The sequence below is a fragment of the Bactrocera neohumeralis genome, chromosome 3 (genome assembly GCF_024586455.1).
Source record: "Bactrocera neohumeralis isolate Rockhampton chromosome 3, APGP_CSIRO_Bneo_wtdbg2-racon-allhic-juicebox.fasta_v2, whole genome shotgun sequence".
NCBI lineage: Eukaryota > Metazoa > Arthropoda > Insecta > Diptera > Tephritidae > Bactrocera > Bactrocera neohumeralis.
The window spans coordinates 73,189,067-73,216,311 of record NC_065920.1 but is presented as its reverse complement, the minus strand read 5'-3'; the positions used below and the strand labels follow the sequence as shown (position 1 = coordinate 73,216,311).

The 27,245-nt window shown below is 34.3% G+C and overlaps 5 protein-coding genes and 2 non-coding genes across 16 annotated transcripts; 3 read left to right on the top strand and 4 right to left on the bottom strand.

Moving 5' to 3' along the window:
- Window positions 1-13,049: 13,049 nt before the first annotated feature.
- Window positions 13,050-15,294, top strand: LOC126752510 (uncharacterized). 8 transcript variants are annotated; one of them, XM_050463356.1, is made up of 3 exons: window positions 13,050-13,212; window positions 13,331-13,897; window positions 14,051-15,294. In XM_050463356.1, exons 2-3 carry the CDS (start codon window positions 13,486-13,488, stop codon window positions 15,070-15,072), a joined length of 1,434 nt encoding a protein of 477 aa, XP_050319313.1. In that variant the 5' UTR covers window positions 13,050-13,212; window positions 13,331-13,485; the 3' UTR covers window positions 15,073-15,294. The 8 variants fall into 8 exon arrangements, with proteins under 8 accessions (XP_050319313.1, XP_050319312.1, XP_050319311.1 ...); XM_050463355.1 differs by having other exon boundaries at window positions 13,331-13,996; window positions 14,150-15,294; XM_050463354.1 differs by having other exon boundaries at window positions 13,051-13,212; window positions 13,331-14,308; window positions 14,402-15,294.
- On the bottom strand, window positions 15,291-17,757 carry LOC126752511 (uncharacterized protein C19orf47). Its single transcript, XM_050463358.1, has 7 exons — window positions 17,609-17,757; window positions 17,294-17,465; window positions 17,040-17,182; window positions 16,767-16,958; window positions 16,382-16,701; window positions 15,953-16,316; window positions 15,291-15,887 (listed from the first exon to the last, which is right to left on the bottom strand). The coding sequence occupies exons 1-7, from the start codon at window positions 17,625-17,627 to the stop codon at window positions 15,565-15,567; spliced, it is 1,533 nt and encodes a 510-aa protein (XP_050319315.1). The 5' UTR covers window positions 17,628-17,757; the 3' UTR covers window positions 15,291-15,564.
- Window positions 17,758-18,378: 621 nt separating this feature from the next.
- Window positions 18,379-19,816, top strand: LOC126751968 (peptide chain release factor 1-like, mitochondrial). Its single transcript, XM_050462450.1, has 2 exons — window positions 18,379-18,828; window positions 18,887-19,816. Exons 1-2 carry the CDS (start codon window positions 18,472-18,474, stop codon window positions 19,778-19,780), a joined length of 1,251 nt encoding a protein of 416 aa, XP_050318407.1. The 5' UTR covers window positions 18,379-18,471; the 3' UTR covers window positions 19,781-19,816.
- On the bottom strand, window positions 19,778-20,765 carry LOC126751969 (exosome complex component RRP41). Its single transcript, XM_050462451.1, has one exon. It carries the CDS (start codon window positions 20,603-20,605, stop codon window positions 19,856-19,858), a length of 750 nt encoding a protein of 249 aa, XP_050318408.1. The 5' UTR covers window positions 20,606-20,765; the 3' UTR covers window positions 19,778-19,855.
- Window positions 20,766-20,979: 214 nt separating this feature from the next.
- Window positions 20,980-25,962, top strand: LOC126751967 (actin-binding protein IPP). Of its 3 annotated transcripts, none has more exons than XM_050462447.1 (6): window positions 20,980-21,118; window positions 21,670-22,189; window positions 22,290-22,481; window positions 22,895-23,736; window positions 23,827-24,082; window positions 24,139-25,962. In XM_050462447.1, exons 2-6 carry the CDS (start codon window positions 21,725-21,727, stop codon window positions 24,271-24,273), a joined length of 1,890 nt encoding a protein of 629 aa, XP_050318404.1. In that variant the 5' UTR covers window positions 20,980-21,118; window positions 21,670-21,724; the 3' UTR covers window positions 24,274-25,962. The 3 variants fall into 3 exon arrangements, with proteins under 3 accessions (XP_050318404.1, XP_050318406.1, XP_050318403.1); XM_050462449.1 differs by lacking the exon at window positions 20,980-21,118 and adding an exon at window positions 21,129-21,366; XM_050462446.1 differs by lacking the exon at window positions 20,980-21,118 and adding an exon at window positions 21,545-21,600.
- On the bottom strand, window positions 22,648-22,720 carry Trnav-cac (transfer RNA valine (anticodon CAC)). The gene has a single exon. It is a non-coding gene; the product is annotated as a tRNA-Val (tRNA).
- Window positions 25,963-27,023: 1,061 nt separating the features above from the next.
- Trnav-cac (transfer RNA valine (anticodon CAC)) lies at window positions 27,024-27,096 on the bottom strand. Its single transcript has one exon. It is a non-coding gene; the product is annotated as a tRNA-Val (tRNA).
- Window positions 27,097-27,245: the final 149 nt, after the last annotated feature.

Genomic DNA, 27,245 nt, shown 5'->3' with positions numbered 1-27,245 from the left:
TAGGAGATTTCGTCAAAGTAATGTAAAATTTATTAATTAATCGATGGAATAAGCAAAACAAAGTTTTTTCACAAAATGACGGTTCTTAAATAAACGATTTTTGACCGGCCTTTAATTGTTTATATAAAAATATTTATCGGCCCGTGTTAAAATTTGAGACAAATTGGTTTAACGGTTTTCAAGTAATGTTGGTCACCGACTTTGAAAAATACCATATTGAAAAAAACGCGTTTAAAGTCACTTCCAAGGACTTTTGAGTGTAACTTTGTAAATATTCACCGGAACGATATGCAATTTTTTGTGTATATTCTTAAAAATATGGACATTAAGAAAGTAAAATAAAACAAGTAAGGAAGAGGTGCAGTCGAACGTTTTACACTCTTGCAACAATCATATAGAGAAAAGTCAGCCGGATGTTCGAAAATTCTGATATTAGTTTTCGCTCAAATGTATCCATTTTAGGCACAAACATATGTACACTGTTATGAACAAAACACGCCCTCTCGTTTTCATATTGATATCTCATATATCGGAAATCTTTATACTAAGTATATGGGGGCTAAGGAAAGTATTTGTTCATCATACCATTATAAGAGAAGGATTATCGCTTAATTTCCGTTGTATACATATATATCACACATTGACCGACATTTTCGATCAAAAGTCACCTATATGTACCGGGGCCTAAATATTCGGTATTTAGAGGATTGAACAGTTTTTATTGGATTTCAACAATTTTCATAAGGTGGCACACACTAAAGATATTATTCGTGCAAAGTTTTATCCCGTTATATTAATTGCTTCTTGATTTGTGTACTGGAAACTAAACGAATCAAGTGGAATTAAATAAGACTTGTACTCAGCTAATTTTGTTATTGAAGCTTACGTGGTTTACTACATAAAACTTGTTAGAGGGCAGGCTCACTTTTTCAAAAAATGTTGCTCACAAGTGTCCCGTGCTATTGGGATCCTCTGTACGAAATTACAGCTTTATATCTTAACTAGAGAACCCGTCCACGCTTTACTGTGGCTGACACATAGATAATACTACTACTACCATCTAAATGATTTCTATTAGTTGGATTATAACTATTAGTTAATAATTAGATATAGCAATTTTGAGAAGCAATGGGTGTTAGTTTACAAAAAAATGGATCATAAAGCATTTCGTGTGTTAATAAAGCATTGCTTTTTGGGGTGAGATACCGTTGAATTTATGCTCTGCACCAGCGAAATCAACGGTTGAGAATAGGTTTGCTAAGATGGAAAGAAGCGAAATGAGCACCGAGGACAAAGACGCTCCAAAGACACGAAAACTATGTGCAAAGTGGGTGCCTCGCAAGTTTATAATCTAACAAAAACAACGAATTGCTGACTCTGAAAAGTGTTTGAGTGCTCTTTAATTGTAATAAAACCGAATTTTTGCGTCGATGTGTGACAATAGAAATACGGCTCCATCATCTCACACTGGAGTCCAATCGACAGACATTATAGTGGACTGCACATGACGAACCGGTCTTCAAGCGTGGAAAGACAAAAAGTCGGGATGCACGTGGTATAATATTCATCGACTGATTACTAAGCCACTATGTATTTGGTTGCAGTTCTATTCTACTATTCCAAATATTTAGCAATTGTATTACAAGTATTTTGAAGGAAGGATCAGTTTGATATTGTACGCATATACTTTATCGTTTCCCTTTAAATATTCCTCGCTAAAGAACTTCGATAATAAACACGTCCGATCGCTGCTAAATTCAAAGTGCTATAGGGAGAACCGCGCCCTCCGACGCTATTTATAGCACGCTCCCGTCGCCCCGGCCGAACGGTACCGCCGCAAACGCTACGTCCCGCAATTTTTAAATCTCTAATATCTTCGAAAATATTCGTTTAAATCAAATGTTGTAAAGGGCCATATACTTGTAGATCTATATTAAATACACAATGTATTTAAGGTATTTAATTGGATAAGGATTAATGCTGTATGACAAAAAAATGTTATTGTGGGATATCCATAAGAGATATATATACATATACATACCATCGTGGAGTTTTCTGTAAACCATTCAATGCGTACAATACTTAGTACATTATTTTGATAAATCTCGTAGTGTTTACCCTGCGTTTGCAACGTAAGCGGAACAAATTTAATTATTTCCGACATCACATTAGAAAACTCAAAAATAACAGTACTTATTCACTATTTAATGAATGTTATTATATTATACATATAAACCTTCCTCTTCAATCACTCTATCTATTAAAAAAATGCATCAAAATCCGTTGCGTAGTTTTAAAAATTTAAGCATACAAAGAGACATAGGGTTGGAAAAACTGACTTTATTTTATACTATGTATAGTATATTGATGTACATTGAGAAAATTAAAAGAAAATATATATTATTTTTTGAAAGTTCTAACTGTACTTAACCCCTTAAAGTAAAGTAGACATGTTTCGAATCACCGTTATCGTATTTTTTAACATCTCATTGGAATCCAACGTAAACAATTTTTTTACAATCAAATTTTCATGCCATTTTGAATATATGTTGGTCCAACTAACGCCTAAAGTTGTCTCAATCTCACAATAGATCACATGACGATCTTACAATATCAGTTTATGCAGAGCATCAATAGTTTCCGGAACAACAACTGCTTTTGGATGACCTTCAAGAAATTCAAGACGGATCTACGATATTGAATGAATTCACCACACCGAAAATTCAATTAAGTACATCTAAGTACTTTTGCCGAGTCGTTGAATGTTGTAAAAAATAATAGCGCGAAAATATTCGCAATTTAATCCAATTTTTTGCCCGAAATGAATATTTGTATTTACTGTAATCCACACAAATAGGGATCTTGTATCAAAAAGTTATGACTATGCAAACACCAAAAATGCCAAACTTTATGAAAAAGTTCCGAGTAACCAGATTGCAACAACAGGATTACCGGATAGACATTTGTATAACCTAATCTTTTCCATCTTATTTAACCACTGTGAACAAAAAAGTTCTAAAATGGATTAGAAGAGAAGAGATATGATTTCGTTCTACAAAATATTTTTATTGGTTGCTTTATTTTTTAAAATGTTCGTTAAAAATTATAAAATATCACATTTTTCAAACAAATTTCCGTTATTGCATATGTTCTTAGAGAACAACAGTTAATCAGTAGGAATATCGTTCCGTATACATAAAGAAAGAACGAATAGTCTTTCCAGAACTTCACAAACGTCGTTCATATAATAAAACCGTGCATAATGAGATTCCTCTAATAACCGATATCTACTGTATACCATATTCCAGCTCCAAGTTGTAAACCAGAACTTGTATAGAAAGAGATAAGGTAAGCTTATTAAGGTGAAAATCATTTCGGTTTAAACGTATTCCAGTATATCTTGTGATTGAAGTTTTATGAATTCTCCATGTTATAGCTCAAGTACTTAATATAGCTAAGGTCTGTAGCCAGTATTACTTTCCTGTTGAATAGCATCTAGTTTAGTAAAAGTTCCTTTCCAGTGTCCTTTGAAGCCGCATACTTGCCTATTTAGTCTTCCTTTAGGTACTTCCTGATCCTGATTCTACTTACACATCATAATAATCTTCGTAAAAGCAATCTTCGAAAAGCCATGTTTTTATCAAAAATTGGTACAAGGACTCAATCAACTCCCCGCTCCAGTATTTCAACAGAGCTTCGCTTTCCGCGAACTCTACTCTGATGTCGACATTTCTTTATCATGAGGGAAGTGCCAGAATTTTAATATGGTTGATGTTCAATCTTCAGAATGTGGTACAACTTAAATATTACAATAACCTTTTTTCACAAAGTGAAAGTAGAAAGAGACTAACTACATGATGTGTTTTCATGTCGTGGAACCTGATGAATTTACCCACCGAGACGCCGTCTATAGGTTCGAAGGACAAGAATTCAAATCGAAAAATTTCGAAAAGTATGGATTGTAATAGAAGTATTGAAAATGATAGACGATTAAATATACATATCGCCATCGGTACAGAAAATGGCTTTTACACCCCGGCACCCCGATTCAACGATTACCACTCATCAGCAAAAGAGATAGTTTTATTTGTCATTAGTGCTTTATTCCTCTGAATTTTTAGAAGTCTTCAATTATGATGTATTTGATATGATCAGCTTCTTTACTAGTGATGACTCTTGCATGGTTTTTAATGAGACCAATTGGTGAAGAGAAAGAATTATCCCTATTTCAGATCATTCAAAAGAAGAAAGCGATGTTATCCCATTTGCCGTGAAGGCGCAGGCCATTTTGCATTACCCAGAGTGCACCAACGGGGAGGCGACCTGCATTACACTCCAAAAATGTTGTGATGTGTCTGTCACAAAATTGATAAATTACTTAATAAGCTAAATTCTCTAGTTACTTGCAGCCTTTTGAACTTTTACTCGGGCGAAGTAAAAATTCAAAAGTAACCGAAGCGTCGGTTTCTTAAAGTCGGTTCTCTTGCCACTAGCAGTCATTTGAACTTATGGATGATTTTAAGTACAAAGCCGGAGCAGCTGGAGAACTCCCTTCACGATACCTGTTATGAAATTAAACAAACAATTAATTACGCAAATAATACATACATATATAAACAAATAGAATTAAGCAAAAGGAAAGCCGAAGAATCGGATTTTCAAAGTCGCTCTCTAGTTGCTTGCAGCTTTTTGAACTTGGGATAGAGTTAAGTAAAAAGCCGGAAATAACCGGAGAACTTCCTTTCCGATACCTGCAAAAAAAAGTAGACAAAAAAACTCTTTAGTTACTTACAGCTTTTGAAACTTGGGATAGAATTAAGTTAAAAGCCGGAAATAACCGAAGAACCGGTTTCTTAGAATTAAATAACGCCTACAAGCATAACTGACCAAGAAACAAATATTCTTACAATAAATATTTACAAATATCCCTATTGATTTTCACTATTTCGAAATCGTAGTATTTAAACGCTTTAGCCGGCGGCTCTTCCGGCAAGCGATCGTATTACGATCGCGTCGTAACTGTTCCTCAACTGTGCGATCTTTTGCAGGAAACTTACGAGCTTTTTGTGGTTGGTAAGGTAAAATCTCTTCCAAATCCGCAAGAGTTACGTTATTTCGCAAACTTGAACAATTTCTAGATCGTCTTAAAGATTGCTCCCTTTGATTGTGCACATTATCTTTGATGATATTTCGCTGGATTCGAGTTGTTGCCCCACCCAAGTAATTGGTACTTGTATTTTCTCCTACAAGAGGTGCCGAATATGTTCGAATATTCGGCAGAAATTCCGTTTGTTGTCTTCTGGCGAAGTCTCTATATACAACTTGATCTGCTGGAGGAACCAAATAAGGTTGAATGTATGGCAGAACCCCTATTTGTTGCATTCGGACAGAATTTCCACCACTTTCCAAAATTTGTCTCTCTGAAGGGACGGAAATCGGAAAAATATGTGGAAACGTCAGAAACTGTATCTGCAATGGCTGCACGAAATTAAATCTATAATTTGGTGACATGGCTAAGTTCGGATAATTACCAAAAATTTCTCCGAAAGGAGGGGTCCGATATGAAAAAGGCGGAGCTATCGGTGGAAATGCTGGTGGCATTCCAAATTTTTTTGGTTGAGTAGTATTGGTTTCCCACTCTCTAAGGGGTTGAAACTCGCCTTGCACAAATTGAACCATTGTAAATTTTTTTCAACAACTCTGATATTATTTAAGATAATTTGCAGCTCTTGATGTACACTCTCGGATGACTGTCAAAGGAATGAGTATAACTGGGCACTTTCGTCCATTTATAGGGGACCTGAAACGTACAGGTAGGTAACAGGTAGCCAAATATATTAATTTCTCTTTTGTTTACACTAACCAAAGTTGAGACTAAATACCCTCCGCAGGTAGACATAGTTATATACATACATACCTTTTGTTCTGCAATAAAGACATTAATGTAAATAAAAATGACCTTGGACTCATAGTAGTAGTAAAGTACAACCTGTCATGAATTGTGAAAGTGAATCGATCCATAGAAGATAATGACTTCCTCTACTTCTGTTGTCAAGGAAACTCCCAGAAACTTCAAAACAAAAATCTCGGATAACTCTCAAAGTTATGAATCTTAATGAATGGCTGCGTGCCGTTGGAAATGAATATATGGCTCAAATTTCAAACAAATCATGGGACATAGGAGATCGACCTGTAGGACGAAAAATTATTAGGAATCGTTTTGTGTTTCGTACAAATGAAGGTAATGTTAAAAAAGCACGCCTAGTAGTAAAAGGGTGCTCGCAACGTCCAAAGTGCACAAAAGTTAGTCCAGAGCAACGCATTTCATTCACGTACTAAGCACATAGACGTACGTCATCCCTTCGAACGCGAGAAGCATCAAAGCGGCGATATCAACTTGAATTATATGCCAACAGAAGATATGACAGCTGATGTCCTTACGAAAGGGTTACCTATGGAAAAAAACTACAAATGCATCGAATGTGATAAACGCACGTAAAACAACCATTATTGGCTGACTTTGGCGTGATGGCCTTCGGTTATGGCTTAGGAGTGTTATTCACTAGATTATCGGGTTTTTTGCAAAATGTTGGGGTGTTTTGATACGAGTCTGGCACTGACACACTTCATACCCAACCAAAAATGTGTTGAGTTGATCCATAAGAGATGTTAAGATCCTCTCGTATATCTCTAATGCCGACTCGAAGATTTTCAAACCAACTCAAATGCATATGTGTGCATGTACAATAAAAAAATATGATCTCATTTAAAATGAATTATTTTGGTTCTAGTTGTCTTCTATATTTCTAGTCACGTTGAATGTCCTTTTTGCTTCCTTTTTGAATTTGTTTATGTTTGGTTTTAGTCTATAATTAATAAAAACGTTCAAAACAGATTGTTTTTTATTTGTACATTGTAAAAATATTTAAAAAACTAAAGCTCCTCTCAACGTTGTCCAAGACACAAAAGTTTGACGACTATATTCTTGAAAAATTTTCCAAAATTTCGGTCTTAAAATGTTTATACGTGCACTCGGAAAAAACTTCGTCAACATCCTAAAATAATAGAGAAATATGTACCAATAGTTTTTCGACGCATTTCAAAGAGTAATGATATCCATCGACTGAAGGAAAAATAATGCTCGTTGCAAGTAATGGACGGTTGCAGGGATTTAAAAAAATATTTGGAGTTCGTCTGCTTAAAATAACTGGGGAAAAGCTATCTTCGCAACCTTCGCTTGTCGAATCATTTAAAGTCAATACAATGCTGATGAATCTGGATTGTTTTGGAATTTCTGAAAAACTGTGTATTGTTGTGCTATATGTATGTATGTACAACTAAATTGTTATATTGGGAAAAAATCCACGAAGTTTCAAAAATTTCAACTGCCCTACTGAGTACAAAAGTTCCAAGTCCTCATGTATGACATTAGCCATTTTTAGCGATTGGTTTCACAAATCATTTGTGCCGCAGGTTAATATTTTTTGTGCTGCAGAGAAAATATCGTTTTCTTAGAGAAGATTTTCAATTTTGTAACAGATTTTTGCTGTTAAAGCGCTCCTCCTAACGACAATATTTCTCATCCAAGTGAAATGGAGCTTAAAATCGAAGATGGAACCCCACCTCACCAACCAATGCAATAATCAAATAAGAAGCTGTACCAGAAACAGCCTTGGAAAAAATTTATTTTTAGCTGTAGAGTCAATGAAAATGTTGTTACAATCTAGAATTTGCATTGAGTTACAATGGTAAAATATAGCAAAATTTTTAAACACTGATATTTCACGGAAAATGACAAACGCCTTTCTGTCAAACATATTGAAAGAAAATGTGAACTCAGAAGTTTAGCAACAAATGGAGCTTATAGTTGATCTGCTTAAAACCAAACGAATCCGTCGAAATATTAAACAGGGCGTTGTATGCGAAAATGTTGAGCAAAATTACTTAAATGTGTTAAGACGTTTAAGAGAGAAGGATCTCTTCCAAGTATTGGAAAAACACAGAAAAAATTACCGATTTTTTTAAATGCATATGTGTGCATGTACAATAAAAAAATATGATCTCATTTAAAATGAATTATTTTGGTTCTAGTTGTCTTCTATACAACGTTGTTCCTTTTTGTTTCCTTTTTGAATTTGTTTATGTTTGGTTTTAGTCTATAATTAATAAAAACGTTCAAAAGCAGATATGTTTTTTATTTAAAAATTGTACATTCGTAAAGGTTGTTTGAAATGACCGAGAATGGTTGTATAAAATAAGATACTTTATTTTTGAAAATTTGGAAAAATATATAAAATGTTTATGAATGCACTTCCATACACTCTGCCTTTTCAAACTTCCGTTGAAATTGTATTCTTAAACAATGTATGTATGTACATTACTAAAATATAATAAAAATTCGTATTTTTTAAATATTTCATTGGAATCCAACGAAAATTATTTTTTTTAATAAAATGTGCATGCAATTTGAATAGTATGCTGGTCCAACTAACGCCTCTCACGACAGATCACTTGACGATTTTGCAATATCAGTTTGCGCAGAGCACCAATAGTTTGTGGAACAACTGATTTTGGACGACCTTCACGAAATTCGTCTTGGAGTGATCTACGACCTTGATTGAGTTCAACATAAATATAGATAAACACTGATATTTAATGGAGCTTCGTCGCTAAGAAGTGCCTACATATGTCAAAAAGTTATGAGTATGCATAACATTATAAGTTGAAGATGATGAAGATGAAGTTCTGAGTTGCCAGATTGCAACACCAGGTTTACCGGATAGACCTTTTTTATAACCTAATGTTATCTAACTTATTTAACCACTGTAAACAAAAAAGTTCTAAAAAGGATTAGAAAAGAAGAGATACGAGAAATGTCGTTTTCCAAAATGGTTGGTTGCTTTATTTTTTAAAATGTTTATTAAAAATTATAAAATATCACATTCTTCCAACAAACTTCCGTTATTGTACACGTTCTTAGAGAACAACTGTTAACCAGTAGGAATATCATTTTGTATACATAAATAGAGAATGAATAGTCTTTCCAGCATTTCAGCAACCTCATTTATCTGATTTACCTGGTACATCGTAATATTCTACGTAAACTTAAACTTTAAAAAACCATGTTTTCATATAATCAAAAATTGGTACTAGGACGAAATCAACTTCCCGCTCCAACATTTCAATGGAGCTTCACAGTTCCGCAAACCCCACTCTGATGTTGATGTCTTCAATGCGTTTGAAGTTCTTTGATGTCGCGATTTCTTGCTGATGCGGAAGTGACAGAATTTTGATATGGTCAATGTTCAATCCTTAAACCTGATTTCATACATAACGGATTGCCCCACCGAGGCGGCGCCTATAGGTTCGTCCTATTCACTTGTCGTCCAGTGCTTTATACCTCTGTATTTTAGAAGCCTTCAGTTATGATGTAACCCTGTTTGATATGATCAGCTTCCTTACTAGTAATGACTGTTGAATGATTTTTAATGCGACCAATTGGTGACGAGAAAGAATTATCCCTAATTCAGATCATTCAAAAGAAGAAAACGATGTTATCCCATTTGCCGTGAAGGCGCAGGCCATTTGGCATTACCCAGAGTGCACCAATGGGGAGGCGACCTGCATTACACTCCAAAAATGTTGTGATGTGTCTGTCACAAAATTGATAAATTACTTAATAAGCTAAATTCTCTAGTTACTTGCAGCCTTTTGAACTTTTACTCGGGCGAAGTAAAAATTCAAAAGTAACCAGCGTCGGTTTCTTAAAGTCGGTTCTCTTGCCACTAGCAGTCATTTGAACTTATGGATGATTTTAAGTACAAAGCCGGAGCAGCTGGAGAACTCCCTTCACGATACCTGTTATGAAATTAAACAAACAATTAATTACGCAAATAATACATACATATATAAATAAATAGAATTAAGCAAAAGGAAAGCCGAAGAATCGGATTCTCAAAGTCGCTCTCTAGTTGCTTGCAGCTTTTTGAACTTAGGGATAGAGTTAAGTAAAAAGCCGGAAATAACCGGAGAACTTCCTTTCCGATACCTGCAAAAAAGTAGACAAAAAACTCTTTAGTTACTTACAGCTTTTGAAACTTGGGATAGAATTAAGTTAAAAGCCGGAAATAACCGAAGAACCGGTTTCTTAGAATTAAATAACGCCTACAAGCATAACTGACCAAGAAACAAATATTCTCACAATAAATATTTACAAATATCCCTATTGATTTTTACTATTTCGAAAGCGTAGTATTTAAACGCTTTAGCCGGCGGCTCTTCCGGCAAGCGATCGTGTGGTTGGTAAGGTAAAATCTCTTCCAAATCCGCAAGAGTTACGTTATTTCGCAAACTTGAACAATTTCTAGATCGTCTTAAAGATTGCTCCCTTTGATTGTGCACATTAACTTTGATGATATTTCGCTGGATTCGAGTTGTTGCCCTACCCAAGTAATTGTTACTTGTATTTTCTCCTACAAGAGGTGCCGAATATGCTTGGGTATTCGGCAGAAATTCCGTTTGTTGTCTTCTGACGAATTCTCTATATACAACTTGATCTGCTGGAGGAACCAAATAAGGATGAATGTATGGCAGAACCCCTATTTGTTGCATTCGGACAGAATTTCCACCACTTTCCAAAATTTGTCTCTCTGAAGGGACGGAAATCGGAAAAATATGTGGAAACGTCAGAAACTGTATCTGCAATGGCTGCACGAAATTAAATCTATAATTTGGTGACATGGCTAAGTTCGGATAATTACCAAAAATTTCTCCGAAAGGAGGGGTCCGATATGAAAAAGGCGGAGCTATCGGTGGAAATGCTGGTGGCATTCCAAAAATTTTTGGTTGAGTAGTATTGGTTTCCCACTCTCTAAGGGGTTTAAACTCGCCTTGCACAGATTGAACCATTGTAAACTTTTTTCAACAACTCTGATATTATTTAAGATAATTTGCAGCTCTTGATGTACACTTTCGGATGACTGTCAAAGGAATGAGTATAACTGGGCACTTTCGTCCATTTATAGGGGACCTGAAACGTATAGGTAGGTAACAGGTAGCCAAATATATTAATTTCTCTTTTGTTTACACTAACCAAAGTTGAGACTAAATGCCCTCCAGGTAGACATACATAGTTATATACATACCTTTTGTTCTGCAATAAAGACATTAGTGTAAATAAAAATGACTTTGGATTAATAATTTGTGAAAAATAATTGAATCATAATACAGGTAGGTACAGAGGTCAATAGATAGAGTCTATTGAGGAAATGTACAAGTACGAACCTAGCATGAATAGTGAAAGTGAATCGATCCATGGAAGATATTGACTTCCTCTGCTTTCTCTCTGATGTCCCAACAAAAATCTCGGACGACTGCCAAAGGAATGAATCTTGCTGAGCGCTCTCATCCTTTCATATTCTCAAATAGGTAGCCAGAGATATTAATTTATCTTTTGTTCTTCAATAAAAGCACTAACCAGAGGAGGTTAAACGCCCTCAGCAGGTAGACATAAGTAGTTATACACATACATACCTTTTTAGAAATGACTATGAAAAAGGGTGATTCATTCTATTGATTGAGGAAATATTGTTAAAGTAAATTTTGTAATAAGTATCGACAACAGGAATAAGAAATTGATCCTAACTTAAAAAAAACTACATTTTCACAAATCTTTTTAATCGGCTTCAGCGAATTTTGGTTTCGCAACTCTTTTGCGACCTGTACTCGACGTCGTTTTTGCAAAGGATTAATTACCTCGTTTCATACACAAAATATGAATCGATTGATGTCAACGTGACTGCTTTAAACCACTTTTTTCTTAACTTTTTCATTGTTGTTGTAATTAATAAAGGTTGTGGTGGACGACTAACAAGTTTTTAGAGACTTAACGACCTACACTGAATACTTTGTGCCACTCTAATACTTGTTTTCGTGAAAAAGAAGCATCCGTCACAATGCGTATCATATTTGATAAGATGATATTTCTTTATTATTTTTGGAAGTAACTATCATATGAAGAGGACTTTCGTATTTTTTAAGGCATACTGTATTTTGTAGAGCTATTCTCTGCACAACGCCATGTCCATGTTCCTGTCAATTGCAGAGAGCAGGCCTGCAGTTGGACTAGGAAGCCTGGGCTAATCCTCTTTTTTCATAAAATCTGATTGCTAAAACCATTTGTTCACTACGCTCCAACAGAAGTTAATTAAATTATAAGTACTTTCTGATTTTGGTAGCTAACACAACAGGTTCGTCCATTGTCATCTGGAAAAAAAATTTTAAAGGTAAAATTGAGCCGACATGTGTGATCATCTACCGCTTATCAGAGAACATAAAAAATTATTTTAAAAATTTAAATTTTTTTATTCTAATTTTCTATGTTCTATAGCTAAAAAAAACACTAAATAGATGATTGTTTTGCATTCTATGATTTAAATTAATAATTTCATACTGTACTGTATTATCAACGAAAACTTCTTTGCCGACTTCAAATCAAAACAATCTTTTATTCAGTGTGTAGATGTCGCTTTTCACAGCAGTTATCTGCCATATTTATTGTATTTTAACTATTTTTATAGTATTAAAGAATTAAAAGTTTCGTAGTCAATAATCGTATTATAGCTCCATATATACATAAAAATTGATATTTAATAGTCACAAATTATGGGCTGAAGTGGGGTTTTAATTTTTTTTTAATTTTTTAATATTTCTCAGTTACAATAAACATTTAAAAAAAATCGTATTTTTTCCTCCGAACTGAGAAATTTTAATTTCGAAACCTCCTAAACGTTACTCGAGCAAAACGATTAACTATAATATAATTTTTTTCAGATGATTCGACAGAGAGTTATGAGGTGTCCACAGATTTTAAGTGGCTGCTAAAAAATTATAAAAATGGACCTTGTTTTACAGGAATTAACCTTACTCTCTCCTTTAATTACGAGTTCATATATCCGTTTTTATACCGTCTTCGCTTGTTAAACAATTTATTTTGTTGTTGTTATGATAAACTTAATCAACAACAAAAACTTCGAAGAAAATAAGTTCAAAGTTATTTAGCAGACAATTCGGCGTTAAATAAGTAAAGGAGCAAAAGGAATAAGGATAAAATAACGGAAATTCGGACAAATAAAAATTAAAAGGGCTAGCTAATGGAATTTAAAAATTTGTAGGTACAAGCCATTTATTGATTAGGCTGCTGCCGTCTAACAAGTGAGTAAATATTTTAAAATACATATTAAATTATATTATTTATATTTTAATTTAAAAATTATATTCAAATACAATAAAAATAAAAAAAAGTATATTCATATATTATTAATTCTTGAAGCAAGAATAAGGGACGTGTTGCAAGCATCCAAGAGCACAATCAATACATATCTGAGTGATCTCAAGCAACCTCCAGGAATTCATATACAATAAATATTTACAAAAACTGCTAAATTAATTGACACGCAAGTATATGTATGTTTAAAATTCTGTAAAATGTTATTTAATCGCTTAAACGCCAATACGTACGCACATCAAATAACTGATGGTGTGTGTTATGTGCATAAAAAGTTCGGAGTAATCAAAGAAACAAAATTAAAAATGCAAAATGGCGTAACCAATCAACCGAAACGTTTTAAAGTTGAGGCTCTAAAGTCTAAGACGTCAGATACCAATGGTCCAGGGAAAAAAGCAATTATCGTTGGAACAAAAACCGAAACCAAAATAAGAAATAAACCGCTAGACATCCCAGTCCTTTCTTCACCACCGCTAACATCTAGGCAAACAAAGGTTAAACGAATAGAACCACTGAAAGGACCTTCTCGACCTGTATTGGATGATATCTCTGAAAAACCTCTGCAACCAATGGTTAAGCCACGCATTAAACGGAAAGAACCACTGAAAGGACCTTGTAGACCTGTACCCCAGCCGCTACAACAACAACAACCGAGAGGACCTGCTGCTTTAAGAAAGTACTTGGATGGTATTTCTGCAATGCCGCTAAAACCTGTGCAACCAATGGTTGAACCATGCTTTAAACGGATAGAACCACTGAAAAGACCTTTTAGGCCTGTACCTCTGCCGCTACAACAACAACATCTGAGTGGACCTCCTATGTTAGGAAAGTACTTGAATGATGTCTCTGCAATGCCGCCAAAACCTCTGCAACCAATGGTTGAACCATGCATTAAACGGATAGAACCACTGAAAGGACCTTTTAGGCCTGTACCCCTGCCGCTACAACAACCTCTGAGAGGACCTTTTAGGCCTGTACCCCTGCCGCTACTACAACCACTGAAAGGACCTTTTAGACCTGTACCTATGCCGCTACTACAGCCACCACTGAATGGACTTTTTAGACCCGTACCTCTGTCGCTACCACAACCACTGAATGGACTTTTTAGACCTGTACCTCTGCCGCTACAACAACCACTGAAAGAACCTTTTAGATCTGTAGCTCTGGCGCTACGTCAACAAGAAATTTCTTTGTTTGAAAAGCATCTGGAGAATATTCAAAAAAGGCGCGATCAAAACTTTAAGTTTATCTGCAATATAACAAACTCGGAACCAAACATGACGATTCGACACTTAACTAATACAACACTGAGATCAGCCAATAAGGAAAACTTAATCAAAAAACCGAAGGAAAAATACGTTAAATCAGATTCAAAAAAAGCGAATACAAAGAAACCATCAAATAAGAGGAAAATTAATAAGGAGCAAACCTCAGATTCTAAGCAAGCGAATGCAAAGAAAGCATTAAATAAAAGAAAATATAATAAGAAGACAACCCCACGCTTGTCACCAGGTGTTCTAAAAGCAAAAATAGAAAGTCTTTCACCAACCGTTGTCAAAAAGCAAAAAAAATTGCATCAGGCAGTGCAAGCCTCAAATTCAAAGCAAGCGAATGCAAAGAAACCGCCAAATAAAAGGAAATATAATAAGAGGACAATAGAAACTTCTTCACAGCAAAACTTGGAACAGGCAGTGCAAGCCCCTAAAAATAAAGCGGAAAACAACATGTATGTATGTAGTGAAGAAAGTAAATCCACAATAGTATGTGGTTGTATCAAACAAGCTTAATTAGGCGCAATTAATTTTTATAAAACATAAAAATTACAACAAATGTAATATCTAAAAAATATATAATTAATATATATTGATATGTAACTATGAATGTATTTTGCGTAAATATGTATGCATGTATGTATGTATATCATGTGAAAATTTAGAAATTTAGTGTTGAAACTATTTTAAAATTTTCCTAAAAACGTCAAATAAAATATACCAAAATGCGAATATTAATTTTAGCAATGTTTTATTAATTTTCTGCAGTCTCAGTTAGTCTACTTTTAGTCATAAACCTATATAAACAACTCTAAATAATCAGAAAGTGTGATTTTTTAATTAAATAAGAAAGTTTTGGTTGATCTGCTTGCATTTAAAACGCCAAAATTACCGCGAAACTTCTTTATTTTTGCCTCAATTATGTGATAGGCATTTGAAACTTGAATTAAAGGTTTACTCTTTTTCACACATTAGAAAATTTTAAAAATTATTCGAGACAATAGCAACTTAACTGTTGAAACCTAAACGGTCAAAAACTGATGACGCTGAATTTTTTTGTGGTTTTCTTTGTATTGGAGATGATTTCTTAGAAATATTAACTCTACCGACACGCTTTGTAAGTGCCGACATCGATTTGCCTTGTGCTGTAGAGCTGCTAATATTGCTTGCACCACCCAATCGACGATGTACTGGTAATTCCTGACGCATCAGAATTTCATCTGACTTCAATCGCAAAGATTTTGCTTTGACGGGGCTAATGCGTGATTTTGCATTGATATTGCTGGCAGCCTTTAAGTTGTACGTTTTCTTTGTGGTATGTAAGATCGTGTCTATTAATGAAAAAATTTTATCAGTTTAGTTATACAAAGCTAGTTTGAAAATGTGTGCAACTTACTCAAACCCAGTCTTGATTTTACGCCACCTGCAGCGTTGCCTTGATAAACGCTTCCACCATTTGATTTGTAATTTCTTTCGTTGGGAGATTGTTTAAATCGCGGTTCCGATGCTATTTCATGCACCTCTGCGGTTGACGCGAATTTCACAATTTTCTCACTGCTGCTTACAGCATTGGAGCTGGTGACGATATCATCCATATCAATGTCATTATCACCATACATTGAATTATTATCGTCGTCGTCACTTTCGTTTGTTTTTAATGGTACCTTCTTCACCAGTATAACCTTTTGTTTTTGTGGATGTATGCGTACAGGTGATATATTTGAAGTTACGATCTTTGATTTTACGATTGTAGAACGATTCTAAAGGCAAAGTATTAATTAACTAATTTTATTTGATATATACAGTCCGCTGTTAATGAACTTACTGTTGTTTTCGAAGTGTTTTTTAATATTGGTTTAATATGTTTAGCTATGATTAAATCATTATCAGCATCTTCCTGAGATTTTCCTCCCAAACGTGAAAATATAGATGAACCAGCAACTGATTTACTATTGTTGCCACCGACACCAGTTACTCGTACTTGTACATTGCGTATAGTTGTTGCTTTCGCGTTACTGTTACTACTTCCACTACTAATTTCGCCATCATCTGTATCGTCTTTAGCCAAATCTATAGTGGATGAAGAGTTTTTAGCTAGACGTTCAAATACATCGGAACGTTGTGTGCTTTCACGTTGTGAATATACTAAAAAGTAAAATTACATTTTAGTAAAGAAAAAAAATAATAGCTAATCAATGAGTATTACTTACATTTTTCTTTTTTGGCAAGTATTTCCTTGCTTCGCTTTGTGCTACCAGAGGGAAGCTTTATTTTATATTTACCTTCATGCTCTGGTAAAACGCGTCGAGTTTGCTTTGGCAGCGGTTCACCCAACTCATCTGAAGACTTTAGATATACACGGCTACTACTTGTGGTTGAAGTACTTGATGTTACTGGCACAGCTGCAATAAAGAATAATACAGTAATCTCTAACAAGACATTATCAGCTGCAACAAAAACATTTGATAAATTTGTTAACTTACATTTTAGTCTAATCGTGGTAGTTGTTGATGGACGCTCTTGTGATAAATGAGGGTTTGCCGGTACGGCTGCAATGGGCACACACATTTCCGAATTGGTGAGCACTTTTTCTCTAGCTGTTTGATCACTCACAGTCTTTGCATGCCTAATTTATAAATTTAAATACAAATATACTTGTTTGCCACACAAAATAAGTGATATTATTGCATTTTTGATTCTTCTAATTTTTAAGAAATTTGTTTTTTGTCAAACTTACCTTAATATAGCTATTATATCGCCCATCGGTGTTATACCCATTTCTCGCAAATATTCTTTATTGAGATCCATTAACATATCATTTTGTATGCGATTTTCAACAAATATATGTGCGTAACTGGCTGCCGCTGGTGAAGGTATACCAGATGCATTGAAGAATTTTACCCATTGTGCTATTCAAAAAATCAACAGTATTAAGCTATTTTGCATAGATATCTTGAACAAATAAATAAATAAACAAGTCTGCCCACACTTAAGGCCACAACACTAAATAAGTTTTTTAACTTAGTTAAAATCAAATTAATCCTTTACACACCTGCTGCTGCGTTAGACATATTCGTAACACTACAAGCACATTTATTTAAAATATGAAATTGTTTAACGAGTGCACTTTTCACGGACGAAATATCAAAAGCTAAAAATAATTATTTGCTTTCTGAATCGCAGCCATTAAATGTCACTACAAACGTCCAGCAAAATATGCACATGGGGTTGCCATAACGATTAGTTCGCTAAAAAATAATTACTTAGGCGTTTGGCACACAGAAACGGTAAATAATTAAAATTCTGACAAATGAAAGTGAAATTGCGACATTATTCGTTGTGAATCCGGATCATAATTCTTGTCTTCTTCTGCATTTTTATTATTTAAGTAAGAAGTGAAAATTTGGAATTAATAGTGTGATCTCTAAAATAACCGCTTCATTGAAAAAAATTGTAAAATTTCGTAAGATTGAATTTTCACTTAGATAAAATTGCATGAAGAATACTTAAAAGATGTAATTCTTAAGTGAAAGTAAACTTTTTCTTATATATTATTATATTAATGTGTTACTCTTTGGCATACAGCTTAATAACCATTTTTTTTATTTTGTACAAAACTTTATATTTAAAATTATTGGATGTTACCAAAAAGAAGAAGATGTTCCCATATATGAAGAAGTAGCGGGGCAGGGAACTTACTATCGTTTAATTACGTTAGCCAAAAAAACTACAGTATGGTTACCAGGATGGATCTCTGATGGTTACATTATTTGAAAACTGGTGGCATCTCGTCTTTGTTTTCTGTACAACAGCTGACTTTTGTTATTGTAAATAAGATTAACCTCTAAATGAATATAAAGTTTTGCAAAGTGGTTATAAGGCTAGAAAGTAAAATTTGTTTTTTCTGTGTGCAAGATGATTTTAGGAAAATTTTTAGCACACAGCACTGTGCAAAAAATTAAGTATTTGCTACCGAATAAGACACTATACACACATAAGCGACTGCTTTCGATTACCAACACATTAGCCTCTAAGGATTCCGTAAATATATCCAGCGAAAAAACGCAAAAATATTTGGAAAGTCTGCGAGTTGAATTCTATAACTTGCGAACTAATCCCACACCGCACACATTACCCCGTCTAAACCAATTAGATGGCGTTGTATCTGCTCTAGAGCAATATCGCTTATTAAAATCGAAACTTGCGAGCCAAGAAGATATTGAAAATGAAAAAGATGTGGAAATGCGACAACTTCTTGAAGAAGAAAATGAAGTAGGTGTAGAAATACGCATATATATTCATTTTAAAGAATATCTTTCAAATTTTTCAGGTATATGGAGATATTTTACGCCAAACGGAAGAAACATTACTTGATAAGATGCTTATGTTAGCCGAAGAAGAAACATATAACTCATTAATATTTGAAGTTAATGCCGGAGCCGGTGGCCAAGAAGCAATGCTGTTTGCGCGTGAGCTTTTTGACATGTATACAAACTTTTTTGATTATAATGGATGGTCGTATGAAATTATCGACAATGAGGAGACAGGTATCGGTGGCTTACGACATGGTAATGTTATTGTACAGAATAGAGAAGCGTTTAACCAAATGCAATATGAAGGCGGAGTCCATAGGGTACAACGGGTGCCTGCAACTGAAAAATCTGGTCGCATTCACACGAGTACAGCTTCTGTGACAGTAATTCCACGTCCAGACAATGTAAATATTAATATATCAGAGAAAGATTTAAAAATTGAGACTAAAAGAGCGAGTGGCGCTGGAGGTCAGCACGTCAACACTACAGATTCGGCAGTAAGAGTAGTCCACTTACCAACCGGTTTAGCAGTTGAATGCCAAACTGAACGTTCGCAAATAAAAAATCGTGAACGTGCTATACAACGGTTACAAGCAAAACTGGTGCAACGAGAATTGGAAAGTAAAGAAGCAGACGAAAAACGCACTCGCAAAGCACAGCAAGGAAATTTAAACCGTAACGAGAAAATACGTACCTACAACTTCGTTCAGGATCGTATTACAGATCATCGTATATCCAATGGCACAGTGCATAATTTAGAAGAATTCTTTGAAGGCGGCGAAGGCTTGGAGAGACTTATAAAACGTGTCGCTGTAGAATATAGACGTGCAAAACTAGTAGACTTAATTGATAAATATGAAGCCTTAGTTACTGAAACGGGAAAAGGCGCGAAGAAAAATGTGAACGAATAAATTTCTATTCAAACTATTTTTAATTTGATAAACTAATTTTCACTTTTATCCATTACATTTAAATTTTGTTTGAACTTATTTAGCAATATTACTCCAGTCTCCAGCAGAACCCATTTGCATCAAATGTTTTCGTACTTCCTTTTCCATTATCGCTTGTATTTCACGGCAACCGTTCAACGCCTGCTCCATGACAGCTGGTAAATTATCAAGGTGGAATCTTTGTGACATTTCCATGAATGCGATCTTATTAGATGTTGGTAAAGATGCGACTGTTAATGTGGGTCCTCCGGACATCTCTTCCACGTGTGAAACATCCGTAAGGGGTATGTTGTTTTTACTCAATGATGCGGTACATGCCACAACGTATTCCTTAAGACAAATACCAGCATCGACAAGCGCAAGGGTGGCGGCATTTAGAGCAACGGCATAATTAGCACCATCTGCTTGTAAAACTTCCACATATACATCAATTTGTGAACGTGGGTATAACTCAGTCTTTATGGCAGCTCTCAATGCTTGCCGTAGGTAAAGTGTAATTTCTTGTGATTTACGATCCCCACGTGGTCTGTTCTTACGTTCCGCCGTAGAAAATGTCGCCATACTATATTGGCAATTTATAACCACTTCGTTCAAATCGAGTTTGTTACTTTGTGCCTGATGAGGGCCATAAACTGCGGCAAGCACTTTTGTGTTGCCTTGTTCCAAATAGGCGCTACCGTCAGGTTGTTCAAATACACCGAGTTTACATTTGATACAACGGAGTTCATGAGGACGACGACCATCAAGACGTAGACCCTGCTCGCTAAGTAATTCAAAATTAGACATCTCTTTCAACAAAATTAAAACTTAATTCGTTAAAACAGGAAACAAATTGTTTTGTATTGGAATTGCACGAGATTTTAATGTTGCAGTGTCAATTTTGTTTTGTTTGGTCGTATTTGACAAATGTCAACTCAGGGTCGCAATAAACAAATTGAAAATGTTTATACAACGTTCAAAATATTTTTATATTATAAAGTTTGAATTCAATAAATAATATTCCAAATTTATAATACATACATAAAATACATTTTTTTGCTTTTCATGTCTTTAAAATGTGCTTAAATCACTAGTGTTTTAAATATTCGTTAATGATTGCATAAATGAGGACTTTTTGATCTCCGTAAAACAAAAAAACTTGGTATCACTGGTATTTTGTGTCAAAAGTGAAGTCATGTAAAAAATGCAATGGGCGTTTAACAGTGAATAAAACGAATTATTTTCAATAAACATAAAGATATTCAACACATTTATATTAAAAGTTATCGAAGAAGTTTAGTGAATATTTGAAAAAAGTTGGTACGTTACAAGCGGTGTTAAAAAAATAAAAATATGTTATTTTCTCTTAGCTGTGAAGGAATTTCTCTACGCAATATAATCGCTGTTTTGACTATATGTATGCGAGTATAATAAAAACCGCCCACCACCCATCACCAATATTTTCTTTTTACGAGCCTGCGAGCGTTACAAAATTGTAATTCACAACACTAAATTTGAGACCGACGATAGTGCCAGTGGCCAACAGCGCCAATTAAAGTTAATTAAATGTAATTGTAATGTTGATTATTAGAAGAAGGGAGTGCGACGCAACTCTAGCTTTTGCTTAACAGAGTTAAGAGCGTTGCACATTTTACCCATACATATGTTTTGCTTATCCATATTATTAATATACATATGTACGTACGTGTATGTATGTATAAGTTTATTATTATATGTTTTGATACAAGTTGAAGAAACGCAAATACAATTTTTTGAATTGCGTTCAACGTAAAAATGCATAAGTAATAAATTATATTTAATAAGTGAAATATATTTTTGGAATAATTACGATTTTTTTGTATTTACATTAGATTAAAACATTTAATCACGCCAAAACAACGGTTTAAGTCTAAGGATCACATAATAATGCCACCATTGAAGACATACTCGCCACACAACGAATTCAATGCAAATTGTCACAATGGCAATAGTACAACTGACGAAGGTGAAAGTAATACATCGGCCGCTGCCGCAACAGCATCTTCAAACCTAAGTGATATTTGTGGTGCTGTAAGTAATGCAGGTGCACAACAACGCGCTTCACTGCCTTGTTACAGCAATGCACAATTTCCATTCAAAGTGCTAGCTAATTTAAATCAATTACGTGCAGAATCGCGTTTCTGTGACGTAGAAATTGTTGCTGGTGGTATTACATTCAATGCACATAGGGCAGTATTAAGCGCGGCCAGCGCCTACTTTGAGGCAATGTTCCGCCCTGAACTTGGTTTGAATGAAGTGAATCAAAAGTCAGTGGTGTTGCACACCATAGATGGCGAGATCTTAAGCATTCTACTAGATTTTATATACACAGGACGATGTGAAATTACACAGGTGCGTTAAAAAAAATTAATTAAATTAATTTTATAAACAAATAATTAGCACTTTTTGTGTATTTTCTTTATTGAAATATTCGATATTTGTTTATTTGCAGTCTAATGTTCAAGAGCTATTAGCTGCAGCTGATATGCTACAGTTGCCGGAAGTTGTTGACGGCTGCTGCGACTTTCTCTGCCGCGAATTACATGCCACCAACGCATTGGGCATTCTCCGCTTTGCAGAAGCTCATAATTGTGAGACTTTAAAGAAAAGTGCATTGAACTTTGTGCACTCAAACTTTCCGGCGGTAAGTGGAATTGAAATACATATGTGTTAAGATATATGTTGTACCAAATATATCAAGTTTAGTTTTAATAGTTAAAAATTTAGGGAAATATACATATGTATGTATATTTAAGAAAAAATGTAAAAATATGTAAAATAATTAAAAAAATAAAGTTTGCGCCTTGATGTGTTTCCGGCCGGGTTCGAACCGGCGACCTTGTGCGTGTGAAGCACACGTGATAACCACTACACTACGGAAACGGTTATGAATAATTTGACATTTAACGTATTTATTATTACAGTACCAATGTATAAACAAAATATTTCTTTTTATTAACTAAATTAATATATTTATTTATTACAAATATATACCATGTACATATGTATATTAATGAAGATAAAATATAATTTAAAATTACCTTTATTTTTGCACAGATAACCCTCGAAGATGAATTTTTAGACACACCACAAACTCTACTCGCTCAGCTACTTACTTCCGAGCAACTGCGTGTCGATTCTGAATCTCAAGTTTTCCAAGCGGCCCTACGTTGGATAAAACATGATGTTACTCAACGTCGTTGCTACGTCTTCGACACGCTATCACATGTGCGTTTAGCACTTGTACCCGTCAAAGTAATCGATCAGGCATTGAAGGATTGCCGCGATATGTCCGTAAAGATTGCCTTACGTTCTATTTGTCGCGATATAGCCTCGAAGCGTGGCCAATTAGTGCCACTACGTGTCTGTCCGCGTCAACAAGCTAAAAAGAACATCTATATAATTGGTGGTTCGCGACGTGAGTCACAACGTGACTGGACACCGTCCGATTGTATTTTCGAAACAGTCGCAAAGTTCGATATCTTTCGACGAGAGTGGTCCGAAACGGCACCAATGGAAATCGGACGCATTCTGCCTGGTGTGGCTGCGTTGAATGGAAAAATATATGTCATAGGTGGCGAACGTGGATCTCAAATTCTGGCTAACGGTGAAGTATATGACCCACAAACTGATGTATGGACACCGATAGCACCAATGATTGTGCCGCGTTGTGAGTTTGGTCTATGCACCTTTGGTGGCACACTGCTGGCGGTAGGCGGCTGGTTAGGTGACGATATAGGCGGTTCAATTGAGTGCTATGATCCTGAAAAAAATGGATGGAGCAAGTTGGGGGAGTTGCCAGAACCACGTTTTAGTATGGGCGTAGTAAGTTTTGAAGGACTTATTTATATAGTTGGTGGCTGCACAACATCAAGTCGTCATTTGCCCGATTTAATAAGGTGCGTATACTTCAAATACTCTTCTCATTTGTGATTTAATTTTTAATTTTGACATATGTATGTATGTGTTTTTTATTTTTTGAACTTAAGTTTCAATCCCATAACTCTCGATTGGCAACCGATGGCACGTATGCGCACCGCCCGCTGTCAAATGGGTGTAGCCGTGCTAAATCGTCATCTCTACGTAGTGGGCGGCAACAGTAGTTCACAGGATGTGCTGAGCACAGTTGAGCGTTACAGTTTCGACGATAATAAGTGGGAGAGTGTGTGCTCTATGTCTGTACCACGTGCTATACCCGCTGTAGCTGCTGCTGATGGGCTACTCTATGTGGCTGGCGGCGATCAGGTTAGTTAATACGCCTTTTTAATTTTTTTTATTAATTAATGTTTTAAATGTTTCAGCCATGCGAGGATAACTTTTATCGTGCTCATATCACAATCAACGCCGTGGAAGCATATGATCCCCTGACTGACACTTGGAAGAATTGCCCTGATTTGCCTGTTGGGCGCTCGGAGGCTGGCGCTGTCGTTGTTTAACGCATATTTATGCATAGCAACGTGACACTTTTGGGCAATAACAACTGCTGCGTTTATATCGTTGTGCGTTTAGTGAAAATTATGAAGTGTTTTACGAAACGTATGCGATAAATTTAATATACGATAGATAGGGTATGCATTTGTATTATATGTATTTCCTGATTTCATAATATTATGATTTTTTAAAATATTTTTACATTCTAAATATAAAATTAAAATTAAGATTTCGCATTAATAAGCCACAACTATTCATATTACTTGAAAATATTATTTTTGTATATTATGAATTTATTAGAGTGCGAATTGGAACGCCCTTAAACTCTTAGGGTTGCAAATTTTTTAATTGAAAAATGTTGCATTAAAATTAATTCAATTTTTAATTTTAATTTTTTATTATAAGTTAAATTTTCTTTGCTTATTCATAATTTATTTGAAACAACAACAAAAAAGTTTATGGTTCTAATTTCTGTTTTAATAATTGAGTTTAAAAATTTTGTTTGGAATTAAAAATTCAAAATTATGAGAAAATATTACTGATTTAAAAATTTGAGTAACAAATAGGAAATTGTTTTCAAATTAAAAACTGGAATGGGAAAAAAGAAAAATTGACAAAATTCTAACCAAAAAACTGTATTTAAAATCAGTTAAATATCAAAGCGACAAGAACTAACAAACAAACTATTTTATTAAAAATAAGCCTTAATTTTGAAAAGTTAACAAAAGTGGTACGCAAACACGAAAAAAAAATTCAATCAAACTTTCTATTGTTTGTGATTGTTTTTTTTTTGATCCGGTGTTTGGTATTTTCGTTCCGATATTTGGAATTGAACGTTGAAAATTATTTTTAATTACGAAATAAATAATATTTAGTTCAAATTTTAATTCAAATATATTGGAATAATTTGCAACCCTGAAAATTAAAATTAAAACGGCAACTACGTATAAAATTAATATAAACAAAACGTGCAAATTGTTTTGAAAGTGCCTAACATTGGTACGTAAACATCAATAAATAAATAAATGATACCAAAGTGATCAATATATTATTTAATGTTTTGTTGAACTTTTGAGCGCCAAGACTGTTGAAAAGTTCTTTCAATTATGTATTTATTCAAACCTTGCAGAATTTTCTAAAATGGAGTAAACAAATAGGCTTCCAATTGTAATTGTTAACAAAACCTAAATGAGATAAATAAATACAGACATATGTCAAATTTAGCAAGTAAAATCGAAATTCACCGTATATCTACAAAAAATATTTAAAAAGACTACAAAGTTAATTTGAAACGCTATAATATTAAAAATTATAAACTTACATATAACGGTGTCTTTTTCATAACAAAACACAACAAATGTATGTATGTATGTAGGTATCCTGTAGTGCGTATTTAAAATACTGTTAGCACTGTCCGTAATAACTGCAAATACAAAATTATCTGTGAATATGTTGTAACTAATTGTATTAAAAAAGCTTTTATTATACTAAAATAGAATGAAGTTATGTGACACGTCTAATTTATGGTTGAACTAATGTGTCTTTTTTTTGTAATAACAGCAGCAAATTATGCTCATAATTTTTGCTTTCAAAAAACTTAAAACTGAGGAAAAATCAAATAATATATATACACATACATATGTAAAGTAAAATTTCAACGTTAACGCATGGCTAAAAAAAAACAAAAACAAAAATTATTTTTATTTGGAGCAGATATAAGTATGTAATAGTACTATTGATGTTGTTACTTTGCTAACTATAAAACTGCGCTGCTAGTTGAATATATAAGATAATCGCAGAAACATTATGTAATTGTTATTTTTTAAGTTTGTGTGGAATCGATCTGATCGTTCTAAAATAAAAATACATAAAACAAGTAAGGAAGAGCTAAGTTCAGGTATAACCGAATATAAACATACTCTTGCAACTTGTAAGGATATACATATGTAAGCCAGCGAAATAACTTCAGTTAGATAAGCATTGTTAGATTTGTCCGATTTCATTCTTTTTACACTGTCGGTAGGAATTCATGTAATATTTGCGCTAAGTGAATTTGGAAAGTGACCACGCCCACTTTTGAAAGTTTTTGGCATACAGCTGTCCCTTGCTACTGCGATCCCCTGTATCAAATTACAGGTCTAAATCTTAATTTAATGCTTAGTTGTGGTTGGCTTTCGGTTAATGGCGGTTGGTGGGCTTGGCAATCCGATTACGCCCAACTACGAACTCATATTTTTTTGCCAAGAGCGCGCATACACCAAGTTCCAAGATATCTCAATTTTTAATGAAGGTACAGCTTGCACGGTCGGTCACCCCGATTTCAACACGTTTCTTCATTTTGATCATTTATATATACATACATACATATATGTATGTGTAACAATATATATCTATCCCGCTTGTTTTTAGGTGATACGTACAACCGTTAGGTGAATGAAACTGTTATACACCGTAGAAACATGTTGCAAGAGTATAAAAAATCAAACTCTTGTGAAGATAACAAATAAAATTATGCCACATAAAATGTTGTATCAAATGACTAAATAGAGTACAGACATAAGTATTAACATTATCACTAGCTATAAGAAAAAGCAAATAAAAATAATAAATATGTACAAAAAAAAACTGTGAGACTAGTTTGAATATTTACAGATAGATGGTCAGAAATTATAATAATACCACCGAAAACTACCATATTTCAATAGGACTATAAAATAAAAGAAAATAATTAAAAAAAGAAACAATTATATTAGTATGTTTCCGGCCGGGTTCGAACCGGCGACCTTGTGCGTGTGAAGCACACGTGATAACCACTACACTACGGAAACGGTTATACACTCACCCTCAAACTGCACACTTCACTCATATTTCTTATAAGGACACACCGCTCAAAACATTTGAAAAATTTGCATTTGTGTTAGCATGTTGTAAACCAACAAGGAACGCCTCTGAGCAATAAAAATTTATGCTTGATGTT

What these genes read in the sequence shown, in the direction of transcription:
- LOC126752510 (XM_050463351.1), top strand. Translation starts at nt 13,486, where the DNA reads ATGTTATTTAATCGCTTAAACGCCAATACGTACGCACATCAAATAACT.
- LOC126752511 (XM_050463358.1), bottom strand. An exon ending in GATATAATAGCTATATTAAG is followed by an intron (nt 17,183 to 17,293) that starts GTAAGTTTGACA and finishes TTTATAAATTAG; the next exon opens with GCATGCAAAGACTGTGAGTG. An exon ending in AAAACACTTCGAAAACAACA is followed by an intron (nt 16,317 to 16,381) that starts GTAAGTTCATTA and finishes CTTTGCCTTTAG; the next exon opens with AATCGTTCTACAATCGTAAA.
- LOC126751968 (XM_050462450.1), top strand. Translation starts at nt 18,472, where the DNA reads ATGATTTTAGGAAAATTTTTAGCACACAGCACTGTGCAAAAAATTAAG. An exon ending in TTCTTGAAGAAGAAAATGAA is followed by an intron (nt 18,829 to 18,886) that starts GTAGGTGTAGAA and finishes CAAATTTTTCAG; the next exon opens with GTATATGGAGATATTTTACG.
- LOC126751969 (XM_050462451.1), bottom strand. Translation starts at nt 20,605, where the DNA reads ATGTCTAATTTTGAATTACTTAGCGAGCAGGGTCTACGTCTTGATGGT.
- LOC126751967 (XM_050462446.1), top strand. An exon ending in TGCACTCAAACTTTCCGGCG is followed by an intron (nt 22,482 to 22,894) that starts GTAAGTGGAATT and finishes ATTTTTGCACAG; the next exon opens with ATAACCCTCGAAGATGAATT. An exon ending in ATGTGGCTGGCGGCGATCAG is followed by an intron (nt 24,083 to 24,138) that starts GTTAGTTAATAC and finishes TAAATGTTTCAG; the next exon opens with CCATGCGAGGATAACTTTTA.